The sequence below is a fragment of the Bos indicus x Bos taurus genome, chromosome X, assembly GCF_003369695.1.
Source record: "Bos indicus x Bos taurus breed Angus x Brahman F1 hybrid chromosome X, Bos_hybrid_MaternalHap_v2.0, whole genome shotgun sequence".
In the NCBI taxonomy this organism is placed as follows: Eukaryota; Metazoa; Chordata; class Mammalia; order Artiodactyla; family Bovidae; genus Bos; species Bos indicus x Bos taurus.
This window is the reverse complement of record NC_040105.1, coordinates 61,100,559-61,122,691: the sequence shown is the minus strand read 5'-3', so window position 1 is coordinate 61,122,691 and position 22,133 is coordinate 61,100,559. Positions and strand designations below refer to the sequence as shown.

Sequence of the window (22,133 nt, the reverse complement as noted above, 5' to 3'; positions counted from 1 at the left end):
ATAAGGATTAAGTGGAATCATATGCAAGAAAAAGTCTGTAGCCTATAACATGGTAGGGTTAGGTGTCTGGCAACTGCTTGGAAAGATTAAACTGAATCTCTGTTCAGTTCAGCACAGTTCAGTTGCTCAGTCATGTCTGACTCTTTGCAACCCCATGGACTGCAGCACGCCAGGCCTCTGTGTCCATCACCAACTCTCAGAGTTTACTCAAACTCATGTGCATTGAGTCGGTGATACCATCCAACCATCTCATCCTCTGTCGTCCCCTTCTCTTCCCACCTTCAATCTTTCCCAGCATCAGCGTCTTTTCAAATAAGTCAGTTCTTCGCAACAGGTGGCCAAAGTATTGTCTAACAGAACTTCTGTTAGACATATAACATCAAGACACTCAGCTGAATAACTGATAAGAATTAAAGCAACTTTTAATTTTGTTACTATTATTATTATTTTTGTATTTTTCTTCCCTGTGTGAACTCTGTTTTTGGCACAGACAGTATCCTTGGGCCTTCTTCCCAGGAATTTTATTGGCTAGTCAACCTCAGATTTGCAAGCTAAGAAGGTGTTGCTGCTGCTGGTGCTAAGTCACTTCAGTCGTGTCCGACTATGCAACCCCAGAGATGGCAGACCACTAGGCTCCTCTGTCCCTGGGATTCTCCAGGCAAGAATGCTGGAGTGGGTTGCCATTTCCTTCTCCAATGCATGAAAGTGAAAAGTGAAAGTGAAGTCACTTAGTCGTGCCCAACTCTTAGCGACCCCATAAATCTGGTGGTTGTATCTGGGCCTTGTGAATTGGAAAGACAAAAAAGGAGCTTGACAGTCAACATGCAATGTCTTCCACGTTATGACTCAACTGGCTTTGGATAACTTTGTCCCTCATTGTAAAACCCAAGGCTAGAGATCTACAAGGGTGCTACACAGACTATGGGGTAGAATTTGATGAAGAGGGAATTTGGAGTTAGGAGGAGACCTGGGCTCAAGTTCTGGCCCTGCTATCTTCTGAATGTTCAACTGCAGGGCAAACATCAACTCTCAGAGCTTCATTCTTTATCTATAAAATAGGGAAAAGAACCCCTACTTTAAAGAATTCTTATGAGGATCAAATCAGGTAATATAGATGAAACTGCTCTGTTCAATATAAATTCCCAACTGTTTGGCAGTTATTATTATTTTTTAATTAAATTTTTATTTATTTTAATTAGAGGCTAATTACTTTACAATATTGTATTGGTTTTGCTATACACCTGGTCGGGAAACTAAGATCCTGAATTTGGCAGTTATTATTAAATGGCGGGTTAATCTTTGATTCTACAAGAAGAGGTTTGGTTGTTCATGATTCAGAAGAATCTTTCAATCATGGAAATTTATGATTAAGAGAATCCTTAAAGAGTTTATGCTTCACTTGTTTCCACATTGTGTTCCCTAGGGCCCTAAGATTCTGCAAGAGTGATCTGAGGCTTCTCTAGGCGTAGTGAGGGAGAGGCACTGGCTCTAAATCAACCAGCTCCACTTGGATGTGTACCATGTTTTTGAGAAATAAAGAGTTTGGCTGCTAAAGGAACATTTGTGAATCATTGGATGTGATGTGAGGCATATGGGATAGAGGATCTCTGAGGCTTCTTTAAACTCTAATATTTGAATAATTATTTCTTTTCAAACAACAGATGGCCAAGGGAGGAAGTGAGTTCCTCATCACTGGAGGTAAACTTGCAGAAGTTAGACAAACACTTCATATTTCTTTCACTATCACTTAATATACCCTTCCACTATGATGATCCTATTTTATTAAGGATTAATAAAATCCTTATTTTATTATTTTTTTCTTTTTTGGTCACACCCTGCAGACTGTGGGATCTTAGTTCCTCAACCAGGGATTGAACCCATGCCCTCAGTGAAAGCACAGAGTCTTAACCACTGGACTTTCAGGGAATTCCTTAGGATAGTTTTAAGAGCACTTATCAGAGAATTCCCTTGAAGTAAAACTGGAAAACTACTAATGCAGTCCAAACCACTTTTCACACATTATACATATGGAAAAACAGACCAGGAAAGGGAAGGGGTCACATAATGAATTACCAGCAGAGCTAAGGCTAGAACCCAAGTATTCTGACTTCCAACCCCATGTTCCTTCTACCATACCATATTATAAGAGTTCCCATGGTATGGGTCCTAACTAATAGTTAAAACAGATTATCAGTTAGGTTCAAGATTATCTTTGGCGTGAACTTGTGTACGCACATGTAGAAAAGCATCTTAAGGCACATAAGGATATGTCTGTGTGATCCATGATTATGAGGAAATTTGCTGATTAAATCTGTGGGTTGAACATGATTGTTGTGTGCTGATGTGAGGCATATGGGATACTCAGTAATGCTGTTCTTCTTGATTTTTGAGTTTCCTTATTTTTAACATGGGGATTTTTACCATTCTCTCCCCTCACAAGGTTATGGTGAGGATTGCATGAGTTAACAGATGGGAAAGGAACAGATGTGGTGCATGGCCCAAAAGAACATTCAGTAAATATGATATCCCATATCCCATGCCCCCACTTACCAGGCAAGGCCTTGGCCCACTTGACCACGTGTACAAGCTGTCTTTCACCCAGTTCATTGAGGCTAGAGAGTAAAGCTGCGAAGGAGTCAGGCTGGTTGTTGTCATGTCCAGCACACACCACCCCTGGCTCAATAGCTTCCAGGACATTCAGAAAGATGGGCTGACACTCATAGCCTTCAATATGTGACACTGTCAGCTTCTGGGCTGGCTCCTCAGTGGGGCTGGTGGCACTGGAAGCCTCCCCTTCCTCTTGTAGCTTCAGATTCCCAAGTTTCTTCAGTTTCCGGGCTATTGGGAAAGAAGGGAAAGTTGGATTTATTATCAGTGGCAAAAAACACACAGCACAGCTACCCTGTTAGAAAAGCTGCTTGAGCTAAGAAAACAAGTATGATCATTTTTCCTGCTCACAGACTCTAAACACCTTAAGGACAAGTGTACATTTTAACCACTGGTTGAATGAATGGTTCATCATTCTAAATTCCTATTAAACTCAAACCTTCATTTCTTGCTTTCTCCTTTATCCTCTTGTCAGACATACCTAGTATATCTTTGGATTGGGCTCTGCCTAAATACGGTCTCCAATATTCATACTTTGAATCTTTAATTAAATCATTACTAATATATTCATGGTTCACTCATTCATTCAACAGATATCCATTGTTAAGGCTTACTTCTGAGTGACAAAAAGAACACAGGCCATAACCAGTTTGGGAGAGGAAAAATAAATGCCCACTAAAAAATCTAGCAGTTAAAAAATGTCAAACTGGTGAATGTTATAACAGGGGTATTAACAAAAGAGGAAGGTAACAATCTTTCTGCATAGGTGGGGTCAGGAAGTGATTATGGTGACATTTGACCTGGACCTTGAAGAATAGCAAGGACTTCACCAGGCAGAGAGGGATGGAAAGGGCATAAACAAAAGCACTGAGGGTTTAAGGGAAAAAGAGACCAGCGTGGCTGGAGTGTATATTTTATGTGTGGGGAGAATGGCTATTTATGAGGTTGAAAATAATGATGGCATCTGACTTTGAAGGAACATGTATAACATATTAAGAAATTTGGGCTTTATCACACACCTGATAGGCAAATATGGAACGTTTTAAATCAAGAGAATGATGTACTTGTGTCTATGTCCAGCATGTCTAGCAGATTGCTAGGAAAGGAGACCAGAAAGGCAGATCTATTGAAGAAGGACTAGACTTGTTCTATCATCCCACTTTGGGGGTAAATAAATGGGAATTTTCTGGTGTTGCAGCATTTCTCATTTCAACTGTAACAGCCCAAGTTATTGTTAGATATTTACACTCATAGTCGAACATACATTGCAACACATATATTGATTTTCTTCTTTAGTAAAGGAGAGAGGGGGAAGCTGAAGTCTGAAATCCCCAGCTGTATTAAAGAAATAACAGAATGTCCCTGCCTTTATAATCTGCCTGTAAAATGGGAACCGTGCTAGGAAGCATCCATTAAAAAGGATGATATCAATAGAAATAATGTTATTTTAAAAAGCAACAATAATCTAAAATTCAAATCTTAAGAACCTTCCCCCTCCATGCTCTCATACACATAATTTAGAGGTCCTTGAGCATCCTGATGTTTACTTTGTGCTATTTTCCTTAGCATTTATATTGGCAGAAATATAAATAATTGAAAAGGTCATAACTCTGATGTCTAGCATAGACAGTTGCACTGGGGCAGACCATAAACCACTTTATCTCTAATCCCTTTAAATAATAATAATAAATTTTAAAAGGTATATAACAAAGAGAGAAGCTGATTGCTCAATTTTAATGGATGAATACAACAAAACCTGTTGCTGATCTGTTTCTGGCTCATGCAAAAAAAAAAAAAAAGATACTTAGCTGGAACTGGCTTTCAGCTTTAATTAAAAAATAAGTCTTGCAATGAAAACTTCAATCATAGTGCAACTCAGTAAATCAATGAAAGAATGAATCACATGTTTGGATTGACAACCAGGATAGAGGAGGAGAAAATAGAGGGGTTGGTGCTACAAGAGGAGCACAGTGAAGAATTCAGGGTAAAATAACAAGGGAGCCTGGAAAATTAACACAGAGTTCAAGATGACCTTGTCCAACAATCATTTCTGCAAGGCTTGGGCACAGTCAGTAATAAGGAGATATGCACACCCACTGTCAACTCCCACCTCCCATCAAGGGCACAAGCTGGAAGGTATGGGCAGACTAAGCTCATCTTGCCCCAGAGCTAGAGGCCTGGCCCCCACAATATCTTGTCATTTGGTGAAACCATTGTTGACACAGGTTCATGTAGGCAGCTCTACAGACTGGTAGTGCTTACTGGATCTGCTCCTCTAGTACAGTTTCTAGAGGTAGACAATCTCTTCCCCATCACTGGCATTTTCTGACTGTGGGCTTAGAAGTTGCCAAGCCATGTAGTTCCCCTTTCAGCCTGGGAGAGGACAGAAATATAATTAGGCCTATGCCTGAGTGAACTAAGAGATATAAGGATAAGTACTTTTTCTCAGCCTTCTATTTACCTTACTTCATGATTGTATTATACCATTAAACTCCACAAAGACTTTAGGAGGTGAGGAATATTTCTTATCTCTGTTTTGCAAGTGAGTAAACTGAAGCAACACAACTGTCAAGAAACAGAATCTAAAATCTTAATGTAGTCTGACTGTAAAGCCAATGTTCTTTCTACTATATAATACTGCCTACCCCAAGGAGCCTTAAACTCTACTTCTGGCCTAATAGAGTTGAGGCATGGGACTAGGGTTATATCCTCCCTGCCTTCCTCCCTCACCCTTGACCCTAAACTTCAGTAACTATAATAGCATCAAATCCAGAAAGGAAAAGGTAGAAAGCTATGAGATTCCTCTGGCCGGGTGCCTAAAGCAGAAATACGTCTGGGGAACTGTAGTGACTGGAACTATAGTGGCTTAGTGATTCGTAAAATAACAAAATAGGAAAGGTCCTTAGAACTCATCACATCCAGGGGGTTCACAGAATGTGAACCTTCAGTGTCTACACATATAATACAGTTTGTATGTGTGTTTCTCTCTCTCTGGGTATGTGTTTATAGGAGAATGGTGGGAACTCTGGTGAACTAAAGTGAATGCTTGACCACCTTCCGGCCCCTACAATACATGTACACATATACATACATATACACATACTGTTAGAAGGCATTCATATAATATTTACAAATTTTCCTAAAACTCTTCTGTATCCCAAAGTTAAATTCAAGCCATAGCCTTTATTATGGGACTTCTGTTGCTAATCCAACAGTTCACGTCAAGGATGGGGAGGCTGAGGCCAGAGTGAGTGAGGTCACCAAGTGGCAGAGCAGAGGCTCTTATTCCTAATCCAGAGTTCCCTGTGCCATATTAGCTCTCTTTTTGACTAAGTCATTTCTACTATATCTCAGTACCTGCCTCTCTGAGCTCCTTTTAGATTTGCACTGTCCAACACAGCAGCCACTAGACACATGTGGCTACTTAAATGAATTAAAATAAAATTAAATTAAAAAAATAATTCCTTAGTCTCACGTAGTAAGTTCAGTCATTCAGTCAGTTCAGTCACTCAGTCTGGTCTAACTCTTTGCAACCCCATGAACTGCAGCACACCAGGCTTCCCTGTCCATCACCAACTTCCGGAGTTTGCCCAAACTCATGTCCATTGAGTAGGTGATGCCATCCAACCATCTCTTCCTCTGTGGTCCCCTTCTCCTCCACCGTTCAATCTTTCCCAGTATCAGGGTCTTTTCAAATGAGACACTTCTTCCCACCAGGTGGCCAAAGTATTGGAGTTTCAGCTTCAGCATCAGTCCTTCCAATGAATATTTAGGACTGATTTCCTTTAGAAGGGACTGTTTGGATCTCCTTGCAGTGCAAGGGACTCTCAAGAGTCTTCTCAAACACCACAATCCAAAAGTATCAATTATTTGGCACTCAGCTTTCTTTAAGATCCAACTCTCACATCTATACATGACCACTGGAAAAAACCATACGTTTGACTAGATGGACCTTTCTTGGCAAAGTAATGTCTCTGCTTTTTAATATGCTGTCTAGGTTGGTCATAACTTTTCTTCCAAGGAGCAAGCGTCTTTTAATTTCATGGCTGCAATCACCATCTGCAGTGATTTTGGAGCCCCTGCCTCCCAAAAAATAAAGTCTGTCACTGTTTCCACTGTTTCCCCATCTATTTGCCATGAAGTGATGGGACCAGATGCCATGATCTTTGTTTTCTGAACGTTGAGTTTTAAACCAACTTTTTCATTCTCTTCCTTCACTTTCATCAAAAGGCTCTTTAGTTCTTCTTCACTTTCTGTCATAAGGGTGGTGTCATCTGCATATCTAAAATTATTGATATTTCTCCTAGCAATCTTGATTCCAGCTTGTGCTTCATCCAGCCCAGTGTTTCTCATGATGTACTCTGCATATAAGTTAAATAAGCAGGGTGACAATATACAGCCTTGACATACTCCTTTCCCTATTTGGAACAAGTCTGTTGTTCCATGTCCAGCTCTAACTGTTGCTTCCTGATCTTCATACAGATTTCTCAAGAGGTAGGTCAGGTGGTCTAGTATTCCCATCTCTTGAAGAATTTTCCACAGTTTTTTGTTATCCACACAGTCAAAGGCTTTGGCGTAGTCAATAAAGCAGAAGCAGATATTTTTCTGGAACTTTCTTGCTTTTTTGATGATGCAACAGATGTTGGCAATTTGATCTCTGGTTCCTCCGCCTTTTCTAAATCCAGCTTGAACATCTGGAAGTTCATGGTTCACATGCTGTTGAAGCCTGGCTTGGAGAATTTTGAGCACTACTTTATTAGTGTTTGAGATGAGTGCAATTGTGTGGTAGTTTGAGCATTCTTTGGCATTGCTTTTTGGGGATTGGAATGAAAACTGATTTTTCCCAGTCCTGTGGCCACTGCTGAGTTTTCCAAATTTGTTGGCATATTGAGTGCAGCACTTTCACAGCATTATTTTTTAGGATTTGAAATAGCTCAACTGGAATTCCACCATCTCCAGTAGCTTTGTTCATAGTGATGCTTCCTAAGGCTCACTTGACTTAGCATTCCAGGATGTCTGGCTCTAGGTGAGTGATCACACCATCGTGATTATCTGGGTCTTGAAGATCTTTTTTGTAGAGTTCTTCTGTGTATTCTTGCTACCTCTTCTTAATATCTTCTGTTTCTGTTAGGTCCATACGATTTCTGTCCTTTACTGAGCCCATTTTTGCATGAAATTTTCCCTTGGTATCTCTAATTTTCTTGAAGAGATCACTAGTCTTTTCCATTCTATTGCTTTCCTCTATTTCTTTGGGTTGATCACTGAGGAAGGCTTTCTTATCTCTCCTTGCTATTCTTTGGAACTCTGTGTTCAAATGGGTATATCTTTCTTTTTCTCCTTTGTCTTTTGCTTCTCTTCTTTTCACAGCTATTTGTAAGGTCTTCTCAGACAACCATTTTGCCTTTTTGCATTTCTTTTTCTTGGAGATGGTCTTGATCCCTGCCTCCCATACAATGTCACGAACCTCCATCCATCAATCTTCAGGCACTCTATCAGATTTAGTCCCTTAAATTTATTTGTCACTTCCACTGTATAAGTGTAAGCAATTTTATTAAGGTTATACCTGAATGGTCTAGTGGTTTTCCCTACTTTCTTCAGTTTAAGTCTGAATTTGGCAATAAAGAGTTCATGATCTGAGCCACATTCAGCTCCTGGTCTTGTTTTTGCTAACTATATAGAGCTTCTCCATCTTTGGCTGAAAAGAAGATAATCAATCTGATTTTGGTATTGACCATCTAGTGATGTTCATGTGTAGAGTCTTCTCTTGTGTTGTTGAAAGAAGATGTTTGCTATGACCAGTGTGTTCTCTTGGCAAAACTCTACTACCTTTTGCCCTGCTTCATTCTGTACTCCAAGGCCAAATTTTCCTGTTACTCCAGGTATTTCATGACTTCCTACTTTTGCATTCCAGTCCCCTATGATGAAAAACACATATTTTTTGGATATTAGTTCTAGAAGGTCTTGTAGGTCTTGATAGAACTGTTCAACTTCAGCATTACTGGTCAGGGCATAGACTTATATTACTGTGATATTGAATGGTTTGTCTCAGAAAAGAACAGAGATCATTCTGTCATTTTTGAGATTGCATTCAAGTACTGTATTTCAGACTCTTTTGTTGACTATGATGGCTACTCCATTTCTTCTAAGGGATTCCTGCCCACAGAAGTAGATATAATGGCCATCTGAGTTAAATTCACCCATTCCAGTCCATTTTAGTTCGCTGATTCCTAAAATGTTGATGTTCACTCTTGCCATCTCCTGTTTGACCACTTCCAATTTGCCTTGATTCATGGACCTAACATTCCAGGTTACTATGCAATATTGCTCTTTACTGCATCAGATTTTACTTCTATCACCAGTCATATCCACAACTGGACATTGTTTTTGCTTTGTCTCATCTCCTCATTCTTTCTGGAGTTATTTCTCCACTGATCTCCAGTAGCATATTGGGCACCTATCAACCTGGAGAGTTCCTCTTTCAGTGTCCTATCTTTTTACCTTTTCATACTGTTCATGGAGTTCTCAAGGTAAGAATACTGAAGTAGTTTGCCATTCCCTTCTCCAGTGGACCATGTTTTGTCAGAACTCTCCACCATGACCCGTCTTCTTGGGTGGCCCTACACGCCATGGCTCATAGTTTCATTGAGTTAGACAAAGCTGTGGTTCATGTGATCAGATTGGTTAGTTTTCTGTGATTGTGGTTTTCATTATGTCTGCCCTCTGATGGAAAAGGATCAGAGGCTTATGGAAGCTTCCTGATGGGAGACTAGCCACAGTGTAAGTGCTCAAAAGTCACATGTTGCTTGTGGCCTGCTATACTGGACAGCACAGATACAGAACATAGCTTTCATCTTACAAAGTTCTATGGAATAGTGCTGTGAATCTAGACTGTACTCTGGGGCAGCCGTCTCATTTGTCATGCCCTACTCATGTTATTGATAAAAAAAATCACATGAACAGTGTATAGATGAATCCATGGTTTTTCTAAAAGGTGGAGGGACACATAGGACAGTTGATGCTGATGCAATTAGCAAGGTATACACTCTGTCACCTTGACTCTCCCACCAGTGATTCAGATCTCAGTGGGATGATGACTCGTGGACTTAAGCAAACTCATTACAAGCAAGTTCAATATGTGTAGAGACTCGGGGCGGGGGGGGGGGGAATGCATCAATATAAAATAATTCCCCTTCTCTGCATAGTGCTAATGAAAACTTGGCTGGTATTCTCATATCTTCCTCCTTTAGACCTATAGGGCATCTGCTTGAGGAAGAGAAGCTGCATTCCCACTTGCCTCCAGGACCTGTATAATATGCTGTCCCTGCGGCCACAGTGGCCCAAGCTGCACCAGGTGTTCTGGCCTCTCTGCCTAAAGAGAGTGACTGTACTGAACATAATTGAAATCAGATTCCATTCATTCTGCCTGGGGATCCTCTGTTCTCTGTCTGCAGCAGAGGCCAGCATGTTGCTAGACGACTTGGAATGCTGGACAATGAGGATTGCTAGTCTCAGCTGTTACTCAATGCCCAAGGCCTTGTTTTCATCCATGAAGGCTGCCCCCACACCCCTTGTGTCTCCTGCACCTGAGCCCCAGAGCCAGATCTAACTCTTGCATGCCAGGTACAGGCTCGACAGGCCCCTGTGTTATGGCAGAGACCCATTGGTTTGCTCAGATTGAGTAGTGAAGCCTGGTTAAAAGGGACAGTAAAGGTGGATAGTTCTAACAGCGTGTGAGCTGCTTTTCATCTCTTCCCTGTCTTTCAATCATAGATCAAAACAGTGACAAGAAAGGGACATTGGCAAGGCATGTCCTTGTCTGTACCTGATATTTAGGGGACTGGAGTCCTTTAAATGATGCCTGGATCCTGCTGCCTTGAACCTATTGGGAATTCACTTTTCAGCCTAGTGGCATTAGACCCCTATGAGGGCTGTCTCTACAACAACAGAGAATGATTTTTCCAACCAGGTACATTCCTCAGGAGAAGTAGATGTGATTAATCTGTAGCTTCTACAGCCACTGTGACCATTAGGCACTATTATAGCCTCATTCCTTGGTACCTCAAGATAGAGGTTTTCTCATCTATGGACAGAGAACAGGCAAGGTGAGGTGAAGTTTCCAAAGTCTTAGAAAGTCCAAGTTCCTCTCCCTAATGTCAAGGATGTTTCTTTTCTTAGGATCTCACCATGGAATTTGAAGCATAAAATAATGACTTCCTATGATAGGTAGACTTTTACAATAGCCACCAAGATTCCCCATGCCTGGTGTACACATGCCTTCTTCCAGTTATTTAGTCAAACACTAATATAGGTGCTGTTGTGAAAGAAAGAGATTTAGTTAGGGTCACAAGTCAGGTAATTTTGAAGGTGATTATGCTTCATGGGCTTGACCTCATCATATAAGCCTTAAAAGGTACTGGCCTCTTTTTGGAGAGATATTCATGGACTCAGGTGACTCAACATATGGAAGACTGCAGGCTTTGAAACTGGAGGGATTCACAAGGAAAGAAATGAGGGCAGCCTCTGGAAGATAAGAACAGCCTCTGATGGACAGCCAGAAAGCAAACAGAAACCTTAATCATACAACCGCAAGGAACTGAATCCTGACATAATCACATGAGCTTCAAAGAGGACTGTGAACTCCAGATTGGAATGAAGCCTGGCTAATAGTTTTATTTCATCCTTGTGAGACAATGAGGTGAGAATCCAGTCATGCTGTGTCAGACTTCTGACTTACAAAACCGTGAGCTGATAAATGGGTATTAAATTTGAGGTAACTTGTTATGCAGAAGTGGAAAACTAATACACTTTCTTTACAAAAAGTGTGGTATTGGCAAGGTAATAGGCTTTGGAATCAGACAATCTTAGATTCAAACCACAGCTCCATCAATTACTAGCTTAATAACTTTGAGCCCATTGCTTAGTTTCTCTGAGATTCTGTTTCCTCATTTGTAAAATGGGGGTACCACCACCTACTTCTTAGGACACGTATGAGAACTAAATGAGAGATAATGCCTGGCACATTCTAGTGATCCCTCCAAAATGATTTCCTTAATTCTCCACCCATTCCTGAAGAGTAGAGAATGACTGGACTACAGGCAATGAAACCTGGATATGGGGAAGGAGGGACAGCAGGATTAACAGAGAACCAGAAATGGCAGAGAAGGGAAGAGTGACACATTATGAAATGAAAAAAAAAAAAAAAAAAGTAGCTGAGTTTATTCAGCACATAATTGCCTATAAAACTGAATTCAGGTCTTAAGTGTAATTCTAAATGCTGACTAAACACAAAGGTACATTTGGTGCAGAGCTTCAAATTCTTTGTGAAACCAGACTAGGCTGTACTTATGTGAATGTTTGCAATTACGTGTGTGTGTGTGTGTGCGCGTGCGCACGCAGGTGCTTATATATTATAATACTTAAATCTATGGGTCATGAGCTTCAATATCTTCACTAGTCAGACAGATACATAAATGAGTTAAAACAGCCTAGTAAACATAAATAGGGTGGGTTGGGGACAGTGAAAGTGATTGATGCCCTGCCTAGGGGCAGTCTAAGTCTGTTTATGCTAGACAAACAAAATTCTGCAAGTCAATTTTGGCCTGTGGAAAACCAATTTGTGGCCTCTGGCTTATATCATGCCAACCATCTTTCCATCCACTAGGATTAGAGTCAGGGGATTTCACTGTACAACTTTAGGCTTAGATATTCAGAGGAACACTGGATTAAGATCCAGGGGAGCCTGCTGTATGATCTCCAGAATATCCTTTTCCTTCTTTTGCTTTTAGTTTCTTGATATATGTATAAAGTGTAGTAGTTAACAGCAAATAACCTGGAGTCAGACTGCCTCAGGGTTAAGCCAGGCTCAATTGTTCACTAGCTATGTGACTTTGGGCAAGACTTAACCTCTCTGTACGTTAATTTCCACATCTATAAATTGGCAAAACTATTAGCACCTAATTAATAAGGCTGCTAATGAGGAATATAGACACTGTGGTGGTGTCTGATAGTAAAGGGAAGATTCAGCACCACCAGAAGAACCCTCCAAGACCACAGGACGGTGAAAAATTTCACTGAACTTAAGGAGGCAGAATGCAATGATGACATCAGAATTCTAAAATGGTACTCACAATAAAGGGATTTTTATTATTGGTAGTGGTAGTCACAGTCTTATGAGGTATCTGAACTTGAACATATACCTTGATTCCTTCTACACCTCACTTTTCTCATTGGATCAGACTACCGCATAAGACTATTATTAGGAGAAAGTGAGATGATCTCAAATGAAAGTGCTCTGAATTTTATAAAAGTATATCCCAATGGGCAGGCTATGACATTTTCCAAGAAGGAATCTCTAGCTAGACAACATTCTGAAAAGCTGTTTAGGGTAGCAACCTATAAAATATTGTCTTCCATCTTGGGCAACTGGTTTCAAGCCAAAGATTGAGGACCATAGTGACAGGTTTAAGAATCCTAAGATAATTATAAGATCTACCTCACAGAGTTGTTATAACTTTACCTAAGAGAATATATGTAAGGTGCTGAGCACAGAATATATTCCATAAGACAATACATGATGCCTCTTATTCTCTTGCTAGTTGCTAAACCCCACATCACTACATGTCATTTCCTTTATCTCAAGTAGATGAATTTCTTTCTGAAAAAGCTAACTTATGAAACATACAGAGTTTTGACAGGGATTTAAACCAATTAGGAGAGAGAAACAAATTGGAAGGTCCCCCAGACATACATCTACTGCAGTAATGGAGCCCCAAAGATTTTTAAAGGGCCCTGAGAGGAAGCAAAGTGGGGTGAGCATGTGACCCCAATAACCCTGCCTTCTTTCAAAGCAGTGCTTTATTTTGTATCTTCATTTGGGGCTCTACATCAGATATTGTTTGAAGAAAAGATTCCATTGCCAACAAGATGCTTGAAGGCCCCAAGTCTTGTCTATTTCTTCTTTTCCTATTGAAACTAACCCCCATTTTAAAGATGAGCAGACTGAAGGCCAAAGCCAAGTCTTGCCCAAGGTCACACAGCTATATAGTAGCAGAGCAGGAACTAGAATCAGGTATCCTGACTTCTTGGGTAGTACTCTTTCAATTTTATCAGGTAGGGTAGCATGTTAGTGGGGAGCAGGGTCAGCTGGAGATGAGTGAGGAATAACTAGAACAGGGATAAGAGACAGGGAACAGAGCCAGTTCTTGGCAGGCATGGAATGAGAGATTAGTAGGGGGTGCATCCAAGTGTAAGTGTACACAAACAAGTATAGGCCAAATTCTCCCAGGCAAGAAGGCTTCTTGGTCTTTCCGCTCATGCCCCCATTCTCCCAGTTCCAATTCTGAGTCAGAGGGATAGCCAGGGAAAAGAATATCAAATTTTATCTTTCAAGGTTTATGTTGGACTATTTAGTCTAATGTTTTTTAGTTCATGAAGGAGTAAACGTAATTAATAATAGAATGATATGCAATGCTGCACATGCTTGCCAAAGCACAGGATCTGGCAGAAAATATTTCCAAGTCTCCTCTCTCTGACTACTGAGCCAGAAGAAAGAGGTTCACTGTCCAGATACCATTCTGGGTGAGGGGCACAAGGTCATTACCCAAAACCTGCTAATGTGAAATTGCAGAGCCTGGAAATGGTTTCACATATCAGGCTTTTCCACTGGAAAAAGTAACTACATGAATTTAGAGAATACATGCTTTTACAATTACATTTAAACTGACATTAAAAACAAATGTGAAACAGTCCAAGCCGAACAGGTCAGCATGACCTGGAAAGCAAACGAGAGAAAAAAAAAGAAAGAAAGAAAGAAAAAAGAAAAAGAAAAAAGGCCCAATGTTAACAGCATTAATTCTGTCAGTCTGTTGTAAATAAGAAAATACCACTGGTGTATTAATGGCTTTATTAAAGGAAAATTCACTAGCAGAAATATGCAACATTCAAACAAATAGAAAGCAGTTAAAAAATAAACCACATTAGCCTTTCGATTCACATTAGGGGAACTCTTGTTGGCCTGGAGATTAAAATTCTGCCCCAAAGAGGGGGAAATTAATTCTCTTCCCTCCTTGAAGTCTTTCCTTGGTTTTTCTCCAGAATGTTGTTTAGTCAGGGAAGGAGAGAGATGTGTGTGTGTGTGTGTGTGTGTGTAGGTGGAGAGTGGAGAAGGAAGAGGGTGGAAAATGCAGGCTCCAGGTAAGGCTGGAAGAGTGCTTCTGACCCTCACATTTGTCAGCCCCTGGCCTCAAAGATTCCACATCCACCAAAAGGAAGCTAGCTTCAATATGAAGTCTCTGAGGCAGAGACAGAGCATAGCAAAATATTGTAAATTCTAAGGCTCTCTCCTCTTACATCAATGCAAAGTTTGAGGCTGGCCTGGGAGAAGAACAAAACATCACACTTGATGGAGAAGCAAGTGTATGATGTAAGTGAATAGTGTGGGGCACTAAAGCTAGAAGACGTAAAATCTTATCAACGTTCTTCCGTCATCTTAACTTCAATAGAAAACAAGAAAGTAGGCGCTGGTTCTTAGATTTTGCCTTCTTTCAGTTTATGAAAAGTTCAAGTGTGTGTGTACTGCTAAAAGGGAAGTCACATTAACTTTGAGAAGAGGGAGAAAAAGAATGTCTTACTGTACTCTCCTGGTCTGTTTGAAGAGATGGCTGGCTAGCTTCTTGGAGGTGTTCCTCCAGGGGAATCAGAAATCTGGTCTGTGTTTACTGAACTTGTATGGATCAGCTACTACCTTCAGCTCAATGATGGAGCCTAAGGTTATGATCAAACTCCATGGCAGAGGTCCAGCAAAATAGAGGTAAGAGGAAACTTGTGAATTGTAAAAGAACCAAGTGAAAATGACCACAGGAGCCTCAGATAGGGACAGTGGCTCCTTGTTCAAAGCAGCACTTTGAGTCCCGTTAGCTAAGCTTCTTTGCAGCAGTAGCACACTGGAAAGCAAGCAACTGCACCAGAGCTTCACTGCATCCACTTGAGTCAGTGCCTGATGCCACCATATATGATCAAAAACAATCAAAGGGCCTTCTGCTAATACCGTCATATTATAGAAAACAATAATCATGATAGTCATGGCTACATGAATTGGTAACTCTACTACTTAGTCCTCACATAGCTATGAGGTAGGGAAATACCATCAGCCTCACTGGGAGAAGTAATCAACTAAGAGAGTAGTCCCCAGCCCCAACATCAGAGTTTCTGTTGAGGAGCAGGGGCTTAAGTCCCCAAGTCTCTCATTCCAGATGTTTCCAGGATACCCAATAAAAGCCTCTGGAACCCTCATTTTGAATAAGGCAAATCAGGTCAGCCTTTCTTCAGTGTCTGGTCATTATGAGATGTTTGCAATATCTAACCTGGAATTTTTCTAATATGGTGAACATAGCAATCTGAAGATGTGTTAGCATGTTAGCTGGCTCCATAATCAGATACTTGAGTCAGATCTCTGATGTAGGAGGCAGCAATGCAAAGTTGGGGAGAAGGAGTGCCTGCCATTTTGGACTAGAGATTTCTTCTCATTTCCTACCTGTAAGACAGAAGTGAGACTGGGAAATGGAAAATTCTTTATTTGGAGTTTTGGGGGCTTTTCCTCTTTCTCTTTCTTTTCTGCTTTATTGATCAACATACTAAAGGACATATATGTGTTTGTATGTGCCTCTTGGGCAAGAATTAAGTGGTGGTTGTGGTTGAGAGGAAAGGATATGGGGGGAGAGAAGGGAGGTGAAATTTAACAGTCTCCTTATAGCCACTCAGAGGCCAACAAAGTCTCCCTATTTGGTCTTCTGAATTTCTTGTAGTAGCCAAACAATCCCATACTATTACAAGCATTATTACTCATCCTAGAGATGGGAATGCTTCGAAATTAATGTCTCTGCACCTAACAGCTCACTAATCAAAGCTTCTATGCCTCATTTTCCACCCTGGTGAGAGTCCTTAGTCTCTTCCAGTTTCATTGTGGTCAGCATGATACACCACACTGTGCAGGCCCAGGCTGGTGAACTTTTGTCTTGGTCAAGATCCAGATTTTCTTTTTAGTTCCAAGTTCCAGTCCAAGTTTTTTGCAGGTGATTTCTTCAGGATTGGTGCTTACATTTTTTTTAAATTGCTGACTGTTAAAACTCTGAAATGTCCCTCAACAATCAATTTTCACTTCAGCCACAGAACCACTGGTCCAATGGGGTATTAAACAGTGAAAAGAAATACATTCTATGCCAGGCTTAAGGGATCTAAAAACTGTAGCAAGGATAAAATGGACTGAAGAGAATGGAACTTGGTTCTAAAAGAGGTGATCCAGGGTAGCCATGCCACTTGCAGTTTACTTTCTATATACCCATTGCCATGGAAATATTATTGGCAATAGACAATTTGAAGGCTCTACTGGTTTGTGGATGGTTGTGTGTTTTCCCCTTAGTTCTACTTCACATAAACATGAACCCAAGGGATGTACAAAAGTCTCTAAAAAAGCATCTTTCCCAGGTAAATTGTCTATGTAGAAGTTCAGGACAATAAGAAAATATTCTAAACACTTTTGTTGATCTTAAGGAATACATTCTCCAATTTGTAAGAACAAGTGGCACTTTTCTTAAATCAAAAGTAGAAGGTTTTCATACAGTTATGTTATCAGCTCATATGAAGCTTTTTTCTAAATTGTTATATTTGGAAAATACCTGCTTTTGTATATATGACCTATTGTGTGCTGTGTACTCTTAGTTTTCCGCATAGTACCTTCAAAAAATATTGCCTATGACATCATTTTACTCTCTCAAAAGCAACTGAGGGAATTTGGAGCACTCACAGCAAAAGTAAACAACAATAAAATCTGCTGCTATTACACTTTAAAAACTCAAGGATTTTAAGTGGTGATTTTACAAGTGTGATACTTATTCAGAACCAGATATCATCAATTTTGATGATCAGAGAAAATTATTTACTTCTAACCATAGTTCTATAAAAACAAATATTCAGAGACAGACTACAGCATATATATGCTGTCCCAGACAATGTGGTTTGGAGGTAATTCCATATAAAAGTTCACTTGAGAACTACAATTAGAGAGAAAGATAACTTTTACCCTCCAATATGTCACCAAATATGTATGTAACCAACTGGAAGATGGCAATATTGGCTTTGGAGGACAGATTACAAGGGTTAATTCAAGGGAAACTCGGAGACTGGAGAACCAAGGAACCAGTGCCAAAATCCACACTGCTATAGCAAAAAGAACAGGCTCCAGTGGTGACTGGGAGCACACAGACCAATTTTCATCTGAAAAAGGAAGTACAGTGATATTTATTGTGTACCTACTATGTGTTAGTTTCTTTATAAATTTACCGCAATTTTGTAAGGGAGATTTTATTATTCCCATAATGTAGTTAGGAAATTGAGTTGGGGAAAGTGAAGCTCAGAGAGATTTAATGATTTACCCAAGGTCATCAAGATAGTAAGTGGCAGAGCTAGGACGAGAAACAAGGCCTGTCTGTATCCTAGTCCATCAAGCTATTTCCACTATACAGAGAACCTCCTAAAACACAAAACCAAAACAAAAAAAGAAAACCAGAAACTGTAACTGCTGAGCAACATGTACATGTTGTTGTCAAAATTTATATGGTAATTATACTCCTCTGTGCATGCCTTAATTATGCAGATCTGTAGGACTATTTAAGTATCTAAGAAATGTGTGTGGGGAGTAGCATTTCTCAGAATTGAGACTTACTGCTTGCATCTCCAACCTAGAGACTTATGGGGCTCTAATCTACAGAGTTAAAGTAGAAGGGAAGAAATTCCATTAACTGAGTTTTACATTGTTAAGTCTTCATGATACTCAATACTCTGCTGCTTGCTGAAAGGGGTGTTGAGGGGATTCAATCATTGAGTGGACAGTGAGACGCAAAGTCTTAAAATTTGTGATTTCTAGGCCCCTGACACGAATAATGAAGGTATGTGGTAGCACCATGATGAGGTTCTGGGTGGATGTTGGAATGCTAGTCAGAGAAAAAGAACTGCTAAACTTTAGGGTAGAATATCTAGATAGCCAAAATATTTAGTGATCACTTTGCATGATGCTAGAAGTCATCATGTTTCTCAGAAATAATGTATCTAGCATGCTCCTTGGGTAAGGAATATGTACCTATGACCATTAGATAACTTACTTAGTAACCCTGCTTTGGCCTGAATTATATCTTATCCTTTGTGTATAACAATAATACTACGTACCCAACATGGTTTACTTTAGTTGTTTTAGAAGGCATTGGTGCATACTCTTGAGATGTGGTGAAGATTTTTGGCTCTTGGTCATGAAGTCATTCTTAATTAATTCTCCTTGTGAGCAATATACATGTAGATGTATACATCTATAAATACATGACCTGGGCTAGTGGTATCATCTACTTATAGGGTAGAGTATTTATCTATAACCAAGTTTTCCAAAGTACATTCCAGAAAACATCAGTTTTATAGGATATTAGCAGGTGTTATATAAAAACAGGTTTCTGTGTGTGAGATAAATTTGGGAATCCTGAGTTACTAAGCTCCTCGGATTATTTTAGTGCAATATTTGACAAGGTCTGTGATGGGATAACATGCACTGTAAATATTCCTGATCAAGACTATAATATTCAGGTTTTCCTAACTTATTAAATCATAAAAATAAATTTTCATGTATCATTTCACAGAACTCTTTTTCTCAGAACTTACACCAAGAAGCACTGGCCTAGATCAAGGCAACAGGCTTGTACAAGGGAAGGGCTTATGCATGTGGTCAGTACTTGCATGTATCAATCTGAACAGAGGCAACTAACTCCAGGAACCAAAGCTGTAATCCTAGATGTTTAACAAAATTGATGCTAGAAATTTCTTTATCTCTCACTACCTGGGCTACTATCTCCTTTTATAAAACTTAAGTGAAAGTGAAGTCGCTCAGTCATGTCCGACTCTTTGCGACCCGTGGACTGTAGCCCACCAAGCTCCTCTGTCCATGGGATTCTCCAGGCAAGAATACTGGAGTGGCTTGCCATTTATAAAACCTAGGCCCTCACTAATTCTCTTAAAAAACAAACATGCAAATAAAATGGATATGTGAACATGTCTATCCCATGTCATAGCTCTTCAACTGCCTGAAGTTCAAACCTTTTAGCATAATAACCAAGTATATTTTCAGTGTGGTTTCAGCTTGCCTTCCCTATTTCCCCAGATTTGGCCATGAAAGTAAAAGTGAAAGTATTAAGTTACTCAGTTGTGTCCAACTCTTTGTGACTCCATGGACTATAGTTCACCAGGCTCCTCTGCCCATGGAATTCTCCAGGCAAGAATATTGGAGTGGGTTGTCATCCCCTTCTTCAGGGGATCTCCCCAACCCAGGAATTGAATCCAGGTCTCCCACATTGCAGGCAGATTCTTTTCCATCTCAGCCACCAAGGAAGCTCAAATCTGGCTATATTAAACTATTAATACTTGTGTTATTCCTCAAAACCTCGATGCTTATTTAAAATGTCTCTCTGCATTTATTCAAACTGTGTACTTTGCTTTGAATGTCCTTTCCCTCTACCTCACTCAACTTCTTCCCAGTAATTTCCTATTTATTCTTTAAGGTTAAGCTGTATTAGTTATCACTGCCGGTCTCCAATTATTTAACTTTTTGAGGGCAGGGATTGTATCTTATTCATCTATGTTCCCATAAGATGCTTACTACAGAAACTGGCACATAGCTGGCACTCAAGGAATATTTGTTAAATGGATAACTAGATGAATGGAAGGATGGAAATATGAAAGGCCTAGCTAGTTGGCTGGTTGGAAGGATGAATGGATAGACGGATGAATAAATGTGAAACTTGTCTCCTGAAGAATCAGGCTATGAGTGGTATTTCAGCACTGGAATCACTCTACTGCATCTAAGGCATCTGATCCAGAAGTAGCAGTGGTGGGCTGCCCATGAGCATGGGGAATGATGAAAGAGCTGATATCAAGGCTCTTGTCAACACTCGAAAATGATAAGGATCTTTGTAGTGCTCATGGTAACATCAGACCAGAGTATCCTCTCAACTAGAGAATCATGGAGGTTGTTAAAACCTGCAGATCTGTTAATAGTTTTGAGTCTCAGGTGTGGAGTTTAGCCCCCTAGAAGGAATGAGACTTCTCAAATATGTTAGAGTAACCCCAAGAAAATGCTGCATACTTCCAGTTTTCACAAGCTCTGGGGCTTCATGTTTCTTTTCCACGTCTGAGGTTTGGCTGTTACCTGAAATTCCTAAAAGGCCTATCATCTTCCATGGTTCAGGAGAGGAGGGCATAAGCAGGAGCCAATGCCATTTATTAAAAGTTGAGAATTCAAGAGTTGCTTAACACAGAAATAAATAACATTTTGGGAGGAAAAGGAAAGCAAATGAGAAAGAAAGAAGAGCCAGGGAAGAATATGGTGGGTAAAGGTAATTTTTTCTTTCTCATTCCATCTTGAAAATTGGGAGTATATAATTGAGAAGTACAGAGAAAAGTGAAGTGACTCTATTTACTTAAATTATGAACTGTGAAAAAAACAGCAGTTAATTCATCAGAGAGAAAGTGCATCTTTGGACAGTTACATTTTTAAAAAATTTCTAAATGAAGAGTAGGCAAGAAGGTTAGATTATTGAAGCAATTAGAGACATGTGGTTTTTCCAAAGCAGGAAGAAACAAATCATGTTCAAAGAAAACCTATCCCTGTTGTAGATGGGCAGTTGAGAGCCTAGAGGTAGTCTTTAAGGAAACCATGCTGAGAATCCAAGGACCTCCAGGATTCTTTCAGAAACAGTAAGAACAGCTAAAACAATAAGAATCAACAGGTATAGAGGCCTGGAAGCAAAAACAAAAGGGTATGTGTTTTAAGTATCTCTGAGCTGAGGAGATTCCATTACCAAACACTACAGAGAAAGCTAAATTAGAGACCTTGAAGCATCAAGATCAAGCAGCCATCGGTTGCAGAGTGCCAGCTTCTCTAAGATACAAAGACAGCCCTTCTGCCCCCCACTCCATCCATAACCTATCCATACAGTCTAGACACACAATATAATATTACTTAGGTGTGACTAGAAGAAAGCTGAGCACTGAAGAATTGATGCTTTTGAACTGTGCTGTTGGAGAAGACTCTTGAGAGTCCCTTGGACTGCAAGGAGATCCAACCAGTCCATTCTAAAGGAGATCAGTCCTGGGTATTCTTTGGAAGAAATGATGCTAAAGCTGAAACTCCAGTACTTTGGCCACCTCATGCGAAGAGTTGACTCATTGGAAAAGACTCTGATGCTGGGAGGGGTTGGGGGCAGAAGGAAAAGGGGACAACAGAGGATGAGATGGCTGGATGGCATCACCGACTCGATGGACGTGAGTTTGAGTGAACTCTGGGAGTTGGTGATGGACAGGGAGGCCTGGTGTGCTGCGATTCATGGGGTTGCAAAGAGTTGGACAAGACTGAGTGACTGAACTGAACTGAACTGAACTGAGAGGTAGCTAAAGTCACTATGTGAGTCAAAGTACACAAGTCTAGACTAATCTAT

The 22,133-nt window shown here is 40.2% G+C and overlaps 1 protein-coding gene across 2 annotated transcripts in view; it reads right to left on the bottom strand.

The window, feature by feature from the left end:
* Positions 1–22,133, bottom strand: part of AR (androgen receptor) — a 217,739-nt gene that overhangs the window by 18,866 nt on the left and 176,740 nt on the right. Inside the window, exon 4 of one of the 2 annotated variants that reach the window (XM_027533135.1) lies at positions 2,551–2,838. In XM_027533135.1, coding sequence (XP_027388936.1) covers positions 2,551–2,838 — 288 coding nt within the window. Of the gene's footprint in view, positions 1–2,550; positions 2,839–21,326; positions 21,404–22,133 lie in introns of those variants that run through there. The other variant, XM_027533137.1, reaches the window with a different exon arrangement.